Source organism: Pantherophis guttatus, chromosome 18 (assembly GCF_059756535.1).
Source record: "Pantherophis guttatus breed Tessera chromosome 18, ASM5975653v1, whole genome shotgun sequence".
Classification (NCBI taxonomy): Eukaryota; Metazoa; Chordata; class Lepidosauria; order Squamata; family Colubridae; genus Pantherophis; species Pantherophis guttatus.
The window spans coordinates 9,012,112-9,028,210 of NC_142080.1; the positions used below are offsets into that span (position 1 = coordinate 9,012,112).

Consider the following 16,099-nt stretch of genomic DNA (forward strand, 5'->3'; position numbering starts at 1 on the left):
CTGTGGGCATGCACGCCATCGCCAGCTGCTCTTCTGGTTTCCTGCACACACATGCGCGTGGCCAGCTGGACTTCGGGGGTGCCAGAGCACCGGAAAATAGCCTGAAAATGGTCCAAGAAACTGCCAAAAAACAGGCTGTTTGGGGGGCGTTTTTTGGGTCATTTCAGGCTGTTTTTCGGGCCAAACACTGCCTGAAAAAACTGCCTGAAAATGGTCTGGAAAATGGCCTGAAAATGGCCTGAAAATGGTCCAAAAAACAGCCTGAAAACGGCCTGAAAATGGTCCAAAAAACAGCCTAAAAACAGTCCCAAAAATCGCCAAAAATGCCCCCAAAACAGGCATGCGCACTGGCCAGCTGGTTTTTAGGTTTCCAGCGCTCTGGCGCACGCACATGCACACACATGTTGCATTCCCGTTTGGGCACTCGGTGCCAAAAAAGTTTGCCATCACTGATGTAGGGCCTCCTGCTTGGACAGGGGGCTGGACTAGATGACCTATAAAGTCCCTTCCAACTCCATTAATCTAAATCCAACTCAAAACCCTGGACAGGTATGCCCCTTGGCCCGTAGAAGGATGCTCCGGGCTCACACCTTTTGTCAGGTGAGCCTGGCTGCAAAATCCTGGACACGCACTAATCCTTAGAGGCAGGTGAGTCGGGGAACTGGCAGGCTCTTGGCGAGAGAGGTAGAGGTGGAGTTTTAGGTGTGGGGTTCCGGAGGCTGGGGAATTCTGGGACCTGACCCCCGTGCCATCTTAAAGGAGAAACACCAATCTAAAGTGTGCATTTACCAAAAATGAGGAATTATGAGGAATTAAGGTGGCGGCAACCACACCAACGTGGGACTCGTCTGGAGCGTGTTTGAATGCCCGTGCTTGCTTTCCGAGGGCTGTGTGTGTAAGTAAGTGCGTGTGTGAGTGTATACACACACCGCAGGGTGCTGTGAAATTGTTGGATGGGAATTCTCTGTCTCTGGGGCTGCGTTCCCTAATGGGGGGGGGGTTTGTCAGCGGGAGGGCGGGGAACCCAGCCGCTCTCCGATAGCCCCCCCCCCCGAAAACAGCTGCTCTTGACTTCACCATCCTGCCCACAGGTAAAGGGCCAGAAACTCTCTTTGCTGGCCACAAACTCAATGACAACGAGTGGCACACCGTCCGGGTTGTCCGGCGTGGGAAGAACCTGCAGCTGTCCGTGGACAATGTCACCGTGGAAGGTAAGCCAGAGTGGAACAGAATGATGCTTGTGAGACAAAAGCTTGTGGCTTCACACAACTCCTTGGACCAGGGCTCTTCCAACCTTGGGCACTTTAAGACTTGTGGACTTCAACTCCCAGAATTCCTCAGCTTTGCTGGCTGAGGAATTCTGGGAGTTTGAAGTCCACAAGTCTTAAAAGTGGCCCTGCCTTAGACAATGCCTTAGACTTATGGCCACAATCGGGACCGGAATTTGTGCTGCTAAGCAAGACAGTCGTGCCCGATTTTACGACCACTTTTCTCATGGTTGTTAAGCGAATCGCTGCAATGGTTAAGCCAGGGGTCTGCAACCTTAAACACTCAAAAGAGCCATTTGGACCCGTTTCCCACAGAAAAGAAAACCCCGGGAGCCACAAAAACCCTTCCCGTGCCTGACTATTTCTTGAGCGGCCACAAAACTAGCAAATGTAGTCGAATTAAACGTTCTGTTTTCTTCTGAAACTTTTCTTGGATTTATCCATGGTTGGCCTACCGGGGGTTGAAAAGCTCAATAAATCCCGTGCCAGCAAGTGTCACACATTGGCAGCTGTGAGTGATATTTTAAGTGACAGGGAGCCGCAGCAGAGGGGTGAAAGAGCCACATGCGGCTCCAGAGCCGCAGGTTGCTGATCCCTGGGTTAAGCGAATCACGTGATTGTTAAAGTAAATCTGTTAAGCCAATCTGACTTTTCCCCCCCATTGACTTTGCTTGTTGAAACTCTCTGGGAAGGTCGCAGAAGGGGATCTCACAGGATCTCAGGACGCTGCAGCTGTCATAAGTACGAGTCAGCTGCCAAGCCGCTGAATTTTGATCACATGACCCTCCCCCCCAGGGACGCTGCAACGGTCATTAAGTGTGAACAATGGTCCTAAGTCTCTTTCTTCAGTGCTGTTTTAACTTCAAACGGTCACTGAATGAATGGTTGTAACTTGAGGACTATCTGTATATAGGTAGCCCTCAAGTAACATTAGTTCTTTTAGTGACCGAAGTTACAACAGCGCTGAAAAAAGCGACCGGTGACCGTTTTTCACACTTATAACCGTTGCAGCGTCCCCCATGGACACATGGATCCAAATTCAGAGGCTTGGCAACTGACTCACACTTACGACGGTTGTAGCATCCTGGGGATCACATGATTCCCTTTTGCGACCTTCTGACCAGCAAAGTCAACGGGGAATCCGAGTTCACTTAACAACTGTGTGACTAATTTACTAACTGCAGAGATTCACTTAACAACTGTGGCAGGGAAGGTCATAACATGGGGCAAAATTCACTAAACAATATGTCTCGCTTAACAACATAAATCTTGGGCTCAATTATGGTCGTAAATCGAGGACCACCTGCATTTTCTTCCCTCTGCGTTAAGGCAGAGGTGCATCAGGTGAAGTGAGTATCGCCCAGCTCACAAATATTTCCGCGTTGTGATAAAAAACCGCAGCTGGAAAAGGAGCTGCCGGATTTTGGGGCATTAAATAAACTTAACACCATTCTGCTCTTAACCTGCGTTCATCTGGGAATGGAAAATACTAGATAGATAGATAGATAGATAGATAGATAGATAGATAGATAGATAGATAGATAGATAGATAGAAGACAGACAGATAAAGATAGATGATAGGCAGATGATAGATAGATGACAGATAGATAGATAGATAGATAGATAGATAGATAGATAGATAGATAGATAGATAGAAGACAGACAGATAAAGATAGATGATAGGCAGATGATAGATGACAGATAGATAGATAGATAGATAGATAGATAGATAGATAGGCAGGCAGACAGACAGACAGACAGATAGATATGATACACAGTTATGATAGATAGATAGATAGATAGATAGATAGATAGATAGATAGATAGACAGACGATAGATAGATAGATAGATAGATAGATAGATAGATAGATAGATAGATAGATAGATAGATATGATAGACAGACAGATGATAAATGGACGGATGGATAGATAGATATGATAGATAGACAGACAGACAGACAGACAGACAGATAGATATGATAGACAGACGATAGATGGATAGATAGATAGATAGATAGATAGATAGATAGACAGACAGAAGACAGATAGATAAAGATAGATGATAGGCAGATAATAGATAGATAGGAAAAGGAGCTGCCGGATTTTGGGACAAACTTAAACTTAACACAATTCTGCTCTTAACTTGCGTTCACCTGGGAGTGGAAAATGAACCATTGCCATTCTTCCTTTTGGCCACAAGAGGGCAGCAAACATCCTCAGACAACGGTCCCTTTTCTTTTCCGGACTCCAGAATCTTAAAACAATCACCCGCTTTGGCCACTAGGGGGAGATTCAGATCAAGCAATCAATCTAGGAGTGGAAATAAAACAGCTGGAGTTTGGTCCAGCTGCCATTCTGCAACATTTAAAAAAAACAAAAAACCTGGTTTGCCATGTTGTGGCTTTTTGCACGCTGGACATATCTACCCGTTTGTGGCTGTGTACACAAACAGGTGTAATTGTGGACTCGGCTGGTGTGATTAGTATTCAATTCAATTCGATTTCATGGGCTCATGCATGAATTATCGGATCGTACAGAGCCGTAAAAGCAGATTTAATTCAGTCATCAAGTGAGTGACGCATGCAAATCCAGCCCACAAAAATTAGACCGGGATTAAATAGCAATGAGGAGGATTGATAGCAATTACAGGTAGTCCTCGATTTACAACAGCTCGTTTAGTGACCGTTCAGAGTTAACAACGGCACTGAAAAAAAAGTGACAATTTTTCCCACTTACGACACGTGATTTACATTTAGACGCTTGACAGTTGACTCATATTGCAACGCCCCGGGGTTATGGGATCCCTTTTTGTGACTTTCTGACAAGCAAAGTCCATGGGGGGAAGTTGGATTCACTTAACAACCGTGTGGCTCATTTAAGAACCGCAGTGATCCGCTTAACAAATGTGGTGAGAAAAGTCGTAAAATGAGGCAAAACTCCCTTAACAGATTTCTCACTTAACGACATAAATGTTGGGCTCGATTGTGGTCGTAAGTAGAGGACTAGCTGTAATCGCAGTGATGATGATTAATAGCATTACTGCCTGGATTCAGAGGGGCAGACGGGAACGGAGAAGGGAAGCTGGAAACAGAAGTGGACAAGGGAACATCCACCTGTCTGAAATGATACAAGGTCTCCTGCTTGAGCAAGGGGTTGGACTAGAAGACCTCCAAGGTCCCTTCCAGCTTTATTCTGATTGATTGATTGATTGATTGATTGATTGATTCATTGATTGACATGGTATAGGACCGTGATGGTGAACCTATGGCACGCGTGCCACAAGTGGCACGCGAAGCCATATCTTCCAGCACGTGAGCTGTTGCCCTAGCTCAGCTCCCTCGCACATGAGTGTGCCAGCCACCTGATTTTCCGGCCTTCCAGGCCCACCGGACGTTGGGAAACAGGCTGTTTCTGGCCTCTAAGGGGGTGGGGAAGGCCATTTTTGCCCTCCCCAGGCTCCTAGGAAGCCTCTGGAGCCTGGGGAGAGTGAAAAACGAGCCTTCCGGTCCCACCGGAAGTTGGGAAATGGGCCATTTCTGGCCTCAGGAGGGGCTCCGGGGATGGCTGGGGAAGGCTGTTTTTGCCCTCCCCAGGCTCCTAGAAAGGCTCTGGAGCCTGGGGAGGGCAAAAAAAACGGGCCTTCCAGTCCCACCATGCCATCGTGTGCCAATAGCGCTCCCCCCCGCTTTTGGCACGCAATGACAAAAAGGTTAGCCATCACTGGTATAGGATCTCCTGCTTGAGCAGGGGGTTGGACTAGCAGACCTCTGAGGTCCCTGCCAACTCTACCCTGATTGATTGATTGATTGATTGATTGATTGATTGATTGGTGCCGAGGGGGCTTTGCCAGGCTCCTGGAAGCCTCGGCTCCATGCCACCCGCTTCCCTACTTAAGCCTCTTTTCCGGCGTTTCCTGGGCGCGATTTCCTCCCTCCCGAGGCCTTTGGCATGCTAATATTTTGCCCTCTCGCCCTTTGCTCGGCCCAAGCAGGGCAGATGGCGGGCGCCCACACCCGCCTGGAGTTCCACAACATCGAGACGGGCATCATGACGGAACGGCGGTTCATCTCCATGGTGCCTTCCAACTTCATCGGCCACCTGAGCAGCCTGGTCTTCAACGGGATGCCCTACATGGACCTCTGCAAGAACGGCGACATCAGCTACTGCGAGCTCAACGCCCGCTTCGGCCTGCGCAGCATCATCGCCGACCCGGTCACTTTCAAAAGCAAAGCCAGCTACCTGGCGCTGGCCACGCTGCAGGCCTACGCTTCCATGCACCTCTTCTTCCAGTTCAAGACCACGGCCACCGACGGGCTCATCCTCTTCAACAGCGGCAACGGCAACGACTTCATCGTGGTGGAGCTGGTCAAAGGGTGAGGCGCCACGGAGGGACGGACGGATGGACGGACGGCATCGGCCCTCGGGCTCTGGTGGGGCCCGGCTAGGCTGGCTTTGCTGCCAATGTCAATGGTCACTCTGCGTCCTCTGCCGTGTTGGGGGGGGGAGGGGGGTTTAATCCCACCTCCAGGACAGAATATGCCCCCCCCCCAGAACAGCCATTTGCCCACTGGGAGAAGATTTTGTTCCATCCTTGCTGCCCACACATGGTGCCCCCCCTCCCCGAGCATCTGTTGGTCCTTGACAAATTCTGCTTTAAAGAAACATCCTTCCTTCCTTCCTTCCTTCCTTCTTTCCTTCCTTCCTTCCTTCCTTCCTTCCTTCCTTCCTTCCTTTCTTCCTTCCTTCTTTCCTTCCTTCCTTCCTTTTCTTTTTCTTTGTTTCTTTGTTTCTTCCTTCCTTCCTTTCTTTTTTTTTTTCTTTCTTTCTTTCTTTCTTTCTTTCTTTCTTTCTTTCTTTCTTTCTTTCTTTCTTTCTTTCTCCTTCCTTCTTTCTCCTTCCTTCCTTCCCTCCTTCTCTTTCTTTCTTTCTTTCTGGCAATGATCAGGCCTCGTTGTTAGCTTTCACTGAATCAAGGGCTCCTTCCTTCCCTCCTCCCTCCCTCCCTCCCTCCCTCCCTCCCTCTTCTTGCCCTTCCGCTTTTCTTTCTTTCCTTCCTTCCTCCCTCCCCCTTCCTCTCCAATTCTCCTTCCTCCCTTTCTTTTCCTGCCCTTCCTCTTTTCTTTCCTTCCTTCCTTCTTTCCTTCCTCCCTCCTTCCCTCCCTCTTTGCTTGCTCTTCCTCTTTTTTGTCTTTCCTTCCTTCTTTCCTCCCTCCCTCTTTTCTTGCCCTTCCTCTTTTCTTTCCTCCCTCCCCCCCCACTCTTTTAAGGAATCCCAAGCAAGCCAAATGACCATCTCAGATTTTTCCTCCCCTCCCTGCATCCGCCAATCTTCACCCTCTGGGCTCTCCAGGCACTCAGTCCCCAGCCCAGCCCTGGGGTCTCCTATTGCAGAGATGGCCGTGCAAGAGAGGCCCCTGTCTTTACGGAGGTCCAGGCATCAGAGTTTAATCTCCTCCACCTGCCCTTTTGGAGTCAAATGGCTCCCTTGGTGCCCTGGGAAGAGGCCTGCTCTGGGTTGGCCTTTTCACCCTCCTGTCCGGAGAACAGCCTTGTAAGATGAGGCCCTTGGAGGCCAAAATAAAAATATAAAATATTTATGCCCGGTGAAGGAATTGGACAGGAATTCTCCACCTTGGTCCAGCTGTTTTTGTCTGGAGGGTGTGGCTTGGCTGGCTGATGCGAGTCACCTACTTCCCATGTTCTCATGTGGGCTGGAACGGTAGAATCGATTGAATTGAATTAAATCTCTCTCTCTTTTTTTTCCACCCCTGATTCCTCTTGCTCTGGCCACCCGGTAGGTACATCCACTACGTTTTCGACCTGGGCAATGGGCCGTCGCTGATGAAGGGGAATTCAGACAAGCCAGTAAACGACAACCAGTGGCACAATGTCATTGTGTCCCGCGACACTAACAACGTCCACACACTGAAGATCGACTCGCGCACCGTCACACAGCACTCCAACGGAGCCCGCAACCTGGACCTCAAAGGTGAGCCACGAAATTCCCACAACGTGGGGGTCCTCCAGGGTGCCGAAAGGGCAACTCCTAGCCAGTGGTGAAATCTAAAATTTGTTACTACCGGTTCTGTGGGCATGGCTTGGTGGGTGGGGTAATGTGACTGGGTAGGCGTGGCCAATTTTTGGCGAAGAGGTTGTAAAAAAATGCTTTTAAAAGCCTCTGACGATCCCAGCTGAGTTGCCTGATCGGCAGAGGCTTTTTTTCTTTTAAAAGCCTCTGCTGATCAGGCAACTCAGCTTGGATCGTCAGAGGCATTTAAAAGAAAAAAAAAAGCCTCTGCTGATCAGGCAACTCAGCTGGGATCATCAGAGGCATTTAAAAGAAAAAAAAAAGCCTCTGCCAATCAGGCAACTCAGCTGGGATCGTCAGAGGCTTTTAAAAGCATTTTTTCTACAACCTCTTCAGAGGTTGTAGAAAAAATGCTTTTAAAAGCCTCTGACGAGCCCAGCTGAGCCGCGCGATCATCAGAGGCTTTTAAAAGCATTTTTTCGGCCAGAAAGGTGGTAGAAAAAATGCTTTTAATTTTTTTTTTTAAAAGCCTCTGATGATCGTGCGGCTCAGCTGGGCATGGGGGGGGGCAGGGATTTTTGCTACCAGTTCTCCAAACCACTTGCCTCCATCACTACCGGATTGGGCGATCCGGTCCGAACCGGGAGCATTTCACCCCTGCTCCTAGCCCTGCGGTCAGAACTACAGAACCCATAACCAGGGGATAATGGGGAGTGCCAAACTCTGGAAAGCCATCAAAAGTCATCAAAGCAGCAGTTCCTGGTTTAAGACACCAGGGGGCGACATTTACACCTTCAAAGGGAGGAAGAAATTGCAGGCCAAAATCAATGATGGCTCTTAAATGCAAAGTTTAGGAAGGAAGAAATATATTACAGGCAGAAATATATGACGACCGCAATTGAGCCCCAAATCTATGTTGTTAAACCAGACATTCGTTAAGTGAATTTTGCCCCACTGTATGACCTTCCTTGCCACTGTTATTAAGTGAGTCACTGCAGTTAAGTGAGTAACCCGGTTGTTAAGTGAAATCTGGCTTCCGCATTAACTTTGCTTGTCAGAAGGTCGCAAAATCACTGCAGCCATCGTAAATATGAACCAGGACACTGCAACCGTCGTAAATATGAACCAAGCATCTGAATATTGATCACGGGGATGCTGCAATGGTCGTAAGTGTGAAAAATGCTCATAAGTCACTTCTTTTCAGCATTGTAACTTTGAACGGTCACTATACGGATGGTTGTAAGTCGAGGACTATTCTGGCAAAAACGTGCTGGCCACAAGAACCTATTTAATCATCTAGTTTTCCTTACGATGTTTTATTTCTGGAAAACGCCACCCAGTTTGATGACTCGGGACCAGGTTTGCGGTCCCCAAAACGGAGCTGCTTCTAACGCAGTTGATGATTTGGCCAGATGTTTGATGCCACTCGCAGCATCTGCCCTGGCGGGTCTGATCCTGCCCTGCCCCAAAACTAGCCTGTTCCTTTTTTTTAACCCAGTTCTCAAGTCAACCCAAAGGAAGAAAAATTGTGTATTGAGCCGGAAAGGGATAACAAGTAATACTTTCGTAGAGCTTCATTCTGTGCAACATGTTTATTTGTGGCTCAGGGAAGGGTTGGAAAATTAGGCTTAGCGAATTTGCAGACGACTCAAATTCAGGGGATAGCAAACACCTTAAGGGAATTCGGGGAGATCTTAAGAAATTAGAAGAACGGTGGAAACATTTGAGATAACAGGATAACAGAGTTGGAAGGGATCTTGGAGGTCTTCCAGTCCAACCCCCTGCTCAAACAGGAGACCAAATGGCTGCCCAGTCTCTTCTTAAAAGCCTCCAGTGTTGGAGTACTCACAATTTCTGGTGGCAAGCTGTTCCACCGGTTAATTGTTCTCACTGTCAGGAAGTTTCTCCTTAATTCCAGGTTGCTTCTCTCCTTGTTTAGTTTCCATCCATTGTTGCTTGTCCTGCCTTTGGAAAATAAATTGATCGCCGCCCCCTTCTTTCTGGCAGCCCCTCAAATATTGAATTAATATTAATCTCATTAAGAATGATTAATGTTAATAATAATGGATTAATATTAATCTCATTAATAATGGATTAATATCATTCATCTCATTAATACCTTTTTATTATTATTGGATTCTTTTTCTGCAGTTTTCATGACACATTCGACTCCAAATGGAATAATTCATTGTATATCTGACTGAGAAATATGAAAAGCCGAACAAGAATCGGAAAAGACGGCCAATCAAGTCTAGGGGTTTTTAATTAGGGGGTTCAGGACCTCTTTGGAAATCCATGGCTAGGTTTTAGGAAGTCAGTGGCCTTGGATTGGAAAAACATTTACAACATTACTTTTTACGGACGTCTAATGAGATTTAACTTTTTCATTCAATAATCTGCGTAGGCAGCAAAATCATTAATGGCCCCTGGACTCTCTAAATGTTTGCTCACCTCAATTAAATTTGTTATCCAGAATTAGTATATAAAAAAAAGGATGTTGTTATTGATTTAATGGGGTAATTAAGAAGCATGGATATTACTAGATTATATATTTGTTCGTTGTTGTTATATTTGGATAACCGTATTTGAAAATAAATAGCTTCCTGTCTATTGATGGATGGATGGGTTGTTCCAGCTTCTACGTTGGCCTGCCTATCCAAAGAATTATTTTATCTGATTGCATTTAAATACATTTCGCTGAGAAGGAATCTGTGGGTTTCCTCTGGCACACCAAACTTTAAGCATTTCTAGTTTAGTCCAGCCCCTGACTAAGGGTGACATGATAATAGTATTTCAATATTTGAGGGGCTGCCACAAAGAAGAGGGAAGGGTCCAATTATTCTCCAAAGCACCCGAAGGCAGGACAAGAAGCAATGGCTGGAAACTAACCAAGGAGGGAAGCAACCTGGAATTCAGGAGAAAATTCCTAACAGTGAGGACAATTTTTTTTAAAAAAATTTTTTTTGATTTATATGCCGCCCTTCTCCGGAGACTCAGGGCGGCTTATAGTGCGTTAAGCAACAGCCTTCATACTTTTGCATAGTTATACAAAGTCAGTTTATTGCCCCCACAAACTGGGTCCTCAATTTACCTACCTTAGAAAGGATGGAAGGCTGAGTCAATCTTGAGCCTTGGTGAGATTCGAACCTGCAGTAATTGCAGGCAGCTGCTTTTAATAACAGGGTGCTTTAGACCACTGTACTACCAAGGCTCTTAACCAGTGGAACAGCTTGCCACCAGACATTGTGGATGCTCTAACACTGGAGGTCTTTAAGAAGAGACAGGACAGCCATTTCACTGGAATGGCATAGGGCAGGGGTGTCAAACTCGATTTCATTGAGGGCCACATCAGCGTTGTGTTTGACCTCGGGGGCTGGGAAGGGGAGCATGGCCGACGTGGGCCGATCCTTCGCTGTTTCCAGGGTGGCCCTGTGGGCCAGATCTAAGCACCCCGTGAGCTGGCCCTGGCCCTCGGGCCTTGAGTTTGACACTGCTGGCACAGGAACTCCTGCTTAAACAAGGGGTTGGACTGGATGACCTCTAAGGTCCCTTCCAGCTCTATTCTGATGGAAACCTATCAAGGAGAGAAGCAACCTAGCACTAACGAGAAACTTCCCGACAGTGAGAACAATTAACCAGTGGAACAACTTGCCACCAGAAGTTGTGAATGCTCCAACACTGGAGGTTTTCAAGAAGAGATTGGACAGCCATTTGTTTTGACATGATATAGGGCCGTGATGGCAAAACCTATGGCACATGTGCCACAGGTGGCACACGGAGCCATATCAGTGGGCACGCGAGCGTTACCTTAGCTCAGCTCCGGCGTGCATTCAGGCCTTCTGGGCTCACCAGAAGTCCGCAAATGGTCCATTTCCAGCCTCCAGAGAGCCTCTGGGTGGTGGGAAGGCCATTTTCGCCCTCCCCAGGCTTCTAAAAAGGCTCTGGAGCCTGGGGAGATGAAAATGAGCCTTCCGGTCCCACCAGAAGTCGGCAAATGGGCAGTTTCCAGCCTCCAGAGGGTCTCCGGGGTGTGGGGAAGGCTGTTTTTGCCCTCCCCAGGCTCCTAGAAAGGCTCTGGAGCCTGGGGAGAGAGGAAAACGAGCCTTCCGGTCCCACTGGAAGTCGTCAAACGGGCAGTTTCCAGCCTCCAGAGGGTCTCCAGGGGGTGGGGAAGGCCGTTTTTGCCCTCCCCAGGCTCCTAGAAAGGCTCTGGAGCCCGAGGAGGACGAAAAAACAGGCCTACTGGGCCCACCGTGCCATCATGTGCCAAAAGCCGGGGGAGTGCGAGGGGGTCACGCGTGCATGCTCAGGGGGGCATTGAATTATGGGTGTGGGCACGCGTGTGGGCGACCCTCCTGCCCTCCCCCCGCTTTTGGCACCCGACGGCAAAAAAAGGTTAGCCATCCCTGATCCAGAGGTTTTAAAAAAAAAAATTAATTGCTTCTACAATTGCAAAAGGGAAGCCATACAATGGAGAGAAGAGGGACGTTTGCGGTTAAGGTCTCAGTGGCTCATAATCTGTCAACGGAGATGCTGAACTTGCCGCCAATTCATTCGGAACGACGAGCGAGTGCGTTCGGCGCATAGCTTTCACCAAGTGAAATATCAACTGAAACAGGCAAATGTTTTGCTTGGAGAGAAGGGATACTCTGGGGGGGGGTTAAATTAGCTTTTAAGTGTGACAGTTTGGATACGGTCTTCTGGGTTTTTTTGGTTTGCTGTTTTTTTTGTTTCTTTTTTCTTAGGAAAAAAAACCCTAATTCAATAAGCTAAACGAAAGGAATCCAGAGCATAACAGAGGGAGAGAGAGAGAGAGAGCTGGAGACATCATAATTAATCTAATGTGGGCTGTGACCTTTAACAAAACTGCTCTGAGCGCCTCTCAAAACCTTAAGGAAGGAAGAAATAATTTAAAAAGAAGAAAAAAAAAAAGCACTTTGGGTTTAAGCAAAAAAGCTGCATTTTGGGCTGGGGGTGGGGAGAAGGTGACATCTTCCGGATCTGTGGCAGAGGTGGTATTCAGCCGGTTTGCACCGGTTGGTGGAAATTTGGCCAAGGTCGCCGAACCGGTAGCGGCAGTCCCCGAACTCGTCCCCTGGTTGCCTCTCGCTCGCCCAGGCCGCCATATTCTTGCCGCACGCGCATCCCATTGCCTTGCAAATCCAATGGGATGCGCATGGATCAAGAACATGGCGGCAACGGCAGCAGCTTTTTCCAGCGGTACTTTTCGGCGGCCTGCGACTAGCTGCCGCAGCTGCAAAACAGCTCTCAAAGAGAGGAGATTTCTTTGCCAGCTGGGGGAAAGCAGAAATGCCGAAAACTGTGGTCAGCTTCTCTTCCAGACCGTGGACTAGCCACCGCGGAAGGTAAGCAGCCTAAACAAAGAGGTGGTGGTGAGGCGAGGAAGCGGGGCTAGGGCCAGGACTGCTAAAGGAGGGGAAACGGGGTGACTGGCGAAGGGAGGGCGGGGGTAGATTGGTGGAAATTCCAAAAATTTTCCTACCTTTTCCTGTAGGCGTGGCTAACTGGGAGGGAGTCATGTGACTGAGCGGGCGTGGGCGTGAGTGACGTCAAATTGGCCATGCCCACTCAGTCACATGTGCCCCCCCACCCACTCACCAAACTGATAGTGAAAAATTTTGAAACCCGCCACTGGTTGACAGTCTCCCACGGGGTCATGCAGGGGTCACTTTGTAGGTTGTGTTTTTGAGTTCCAAGCTTGGTTGAGCCTTGCTGGGTGACGATGTCATAAAAGGGGCAATTCCTATTATGGCTCTACCCGAAGGAGGGTAGATCTTTGGTATGTAGAATAGACTGAGTGGGCGTGAGTGACGTCAAGTTGGCCACGCCCACTCAGTCACATGCCCTCCCCTCCCCACCTAGCCATGCCCACCGAACCAGTAGCAAAAATTTTTGAAACCCACCACTGATCTGTGGAGTGATTTTTTTCTCCCTTGGGGGGCGGTCTGCCGGGATTGATAGAAGCTGTTGTGTGTTGGAAGTGCCTAACTTTACAAGGGTATCCAACTGGGGTTTGTCTAATGCTGGTAATCCTCGATTTACAACCATTCATTCGTTCGAAGTTACCATGGCACTGAATAAAGTGACTTATATGACGTGCGTTTTTCACACTTACGACAGTTGCAGCACCGCTCCCCGCGGTCACGTGATCAGAATTTAAAAGCTTGGCAACTGGCATGTTCTTATGACGATTGCTGTATCCCGGGGTCTCATAATTGCCTTTTTTTAAAAAAAAAAAATTTATTAAACATTTTTTTAAAAACAAAAAGAAAGCTTTAACATTTTTTCTGTTTCAACAGTTTCTCATCAGTCAAAAATTTCATACGTATACATTTTTCCTCCCTTATTTCTACTATATCTTTTATACATATACTTCTAACATATATTTATTTATTTACCTATATGCATAACAATACTCGTGTACCCACTTTTATTTTTACAATTTTTGTTTCCTCATATTAGCAATTATACTTCAACTCCTATTTCAACCATTATTTAATTTTTCCCTTCCTTTTATCTCTCTGCTCCAACGATTCATACCATTTCTCCCACTCTAAGTAATATTCTGTTTCCTCTTTTTCTTGTATCTCCTTTGTTAATTTGTCCGTCTCTGCATATTCCAAAACTTTTCTGATCAGATTATCTTCGGATGGTATATTATCATTTTTTCAATTCTGAGCGTAGATTATTCTTCCCTTTTGCGACCTCCTGACCAGCAAAATCCATGGGGAGGCCAGTATCGGGGTTCCAAGGAATAACCCCAAAGCAATCAAAACTCTTGAGTCTTGGCCTAGAGTTTCCTCAAAGCATACAGGAGTGGCCAAAATTGTGGAAAAAATGCACTTTGGGAAAAGTGTATTTTTGAGATTTGATGGCTAATAACACCACTTTTTTTTTTTGGCGTTTCAAGACAATCCTATTCCACTGCTGGAATGGCCTGGGAATCGCCCAATAGCCTTAACCCAATTAAAAAATCTATGGAGCCGACTAAAGAAACTTGTTAATCAGAAGCAACCCAGCAATAAAACCCAGTTAATAGAAGCCATCATTCAATCTTGGTTTCACATTAAAACAGCTACAGAACTAAAAGACTTGATTCACTCCATGGGAAGATGTCGTAGGGCCATAATTCATTAAAGGCTACCCAACGAAGGATTAACCAACATGGGGATCGTTTTTGCAGATCTCGTTTTTTCTACAGTGATAGACAGACAGACGATAGATAGAGATAAGTGATAGATAGATAGATGATAGATAGGTAGATACATATGATAGATAGATAGACAGACAGATAGAGATAAGTGATAGAGAGATGAGAGAGAGAGGGAGAGAGAGAGAGAGAAATAGACAGAGATAGATGGATACCGAGATAGACAGAGAGACAAACAGATAATAGAAATAGAGATATATTATATATTTATATATTTTATATTTATATTTTATTGAATTTCTATATTGCCCTACTCCCGAAGGACTCAGGGTGGTGAACAGCCATGAAATAAAACACATACATATACAAAATTTAAAATCGAATAAAATAAATTAAATAAATTTGGCTGAATTGATACCCTTAATTTAAAATACCCATATTTTAAATACAGTAAAAATTTAAATTTAAAATTTACACTTAAAAGGGAGAAGCTTTAGGCGAGGCCAGCTTGATGAAATAAAAGAGTCTTCAGCTCGCGGCGGAAGGTGCGCAGATCCGGAATCCTCCGTATCTCTGGGGGGAGCTCATATAGAGATTGAGATAGATGGACAGCACCTAGAAGGTAGAGGACAAGCAGACAGCATAGATTGACCAATAGTTCTCCAAGACCCCCTTCTGTGTCCGAAAGAAGGGGAGCCCCCGCCTTGCCCCCCCCTCCTCCCGCCCCCGGGAAGGGCACCAGGGCTGCTAACGCCCCTCTCTTGGGCTTCACAGGGGAGCTGTACATCGGAGGCTTGAGCAAGAACATGTTCAACAACCTGCCCAAACTGGTGGCCTCTCGGGACGGTTTCCAGGGCTGCCTGGCCTCCGTGGACCTCAATGGCCGACTCCCAGACCTCATCGCCGACGCCCTGCACCGGATCGGGCACGTCGAGAGGGGCTGTGACGGTGAGAAGGCGAAGGGACGCAGGCAGAGGGGGGGGGGCTCAGCCGTGTGTTGCGTTGGTTGGTTGGGTTCACGCCCAGCGGTCAAGATAGAGGCAGAGGGGGGGGGACAGGGGAGAAAAGGGGAGGCGGGAAGGAGAAAGGGCCAAAAAGGCAGGAACCCCGAGCAGATAAAAGAGGCCGGTTGCCTTTGGAAGCGCTGGAAGAACGATGGAAGCTGGATTTGGGCAGAGTAAAAGAAGGGGGAACCCAACGCCCGTTTTTCCCCAGGCCCCCTCCCCGTTCAGAAATGGAAAGTGGCCGTTTTGTGGCAGGGCAGGTTGTCCTTGAGAAGGGAGCAGGAACAGCCTCTATTTCCTTCCTTCCTTCCTTCCCTCTTTCTCCTTCCTCCCTTCCTCCATTTCCTCCCTTCCTTTCCGTCCTCTATTTCTTTCCTTCCTTCCTTCCCTCCCTCCTTCCTTCCTCCCTCCCTCCCTCCTTCCGTCCCTCCGTCTCTCTCTTCCTCCGTCTCTCTTTCCCCTTCCTCTTTTCCTTCCTTCTTTCCTTGCTTCCTCCCTCCCTCTTTCCCTTTCCTCTTTTCCCTTCCTTCCTTCCTTTCTTCCTTCCATCCTCCCTCCCTTGCTTCCTCCCTCCCTCCCTCTTTCCCTTTCCTCTTTTCCCTTCCTTCCTTCCTCCCTCCCTTCCTT

General features: G+C 47.5%; 1 protein-coding gene across 38 annotated transcripts in view; it reads left to right on the forward strand.

The window, feature by feature from the left end:
* Window positions 1-16,099, forward strand: part of NRXN2 (neurexin 2) — a 493,176-nt gene that overhangs the window by 233,946 nt on the left and 243,131 nt on the right. For 23 of the 38 annotated variants that reach the window (XM_087881005.1, XM_087880976.1, XM_087880996.1 and 20 more), the window contains 4 exons: window positions 1,092-1,211; window positions 5,258-5,642; window positions 7,068-7,258; window positions 15,243-15,416. In XM_087881005.1, coding sequence (XP_087737131.1) covers window positions 1,092-1,211; window positions 5,258-5,642; window positions 7,068-7,258; window positions 15,243-15,416 — 870 coding nt within the window. The remainder of the gene's footprint in view (window positions 1-1,091; window positions 1,212-5,257; window positions 5,643-7,067; window positions 7,259-15,242; window positions 15,417-16,099) is intronic. The other 15 variants (XM_087880977.1, XM_087880997.1, XM_087880986.1 and 12 more) reach the window with 1 other exon arrangement.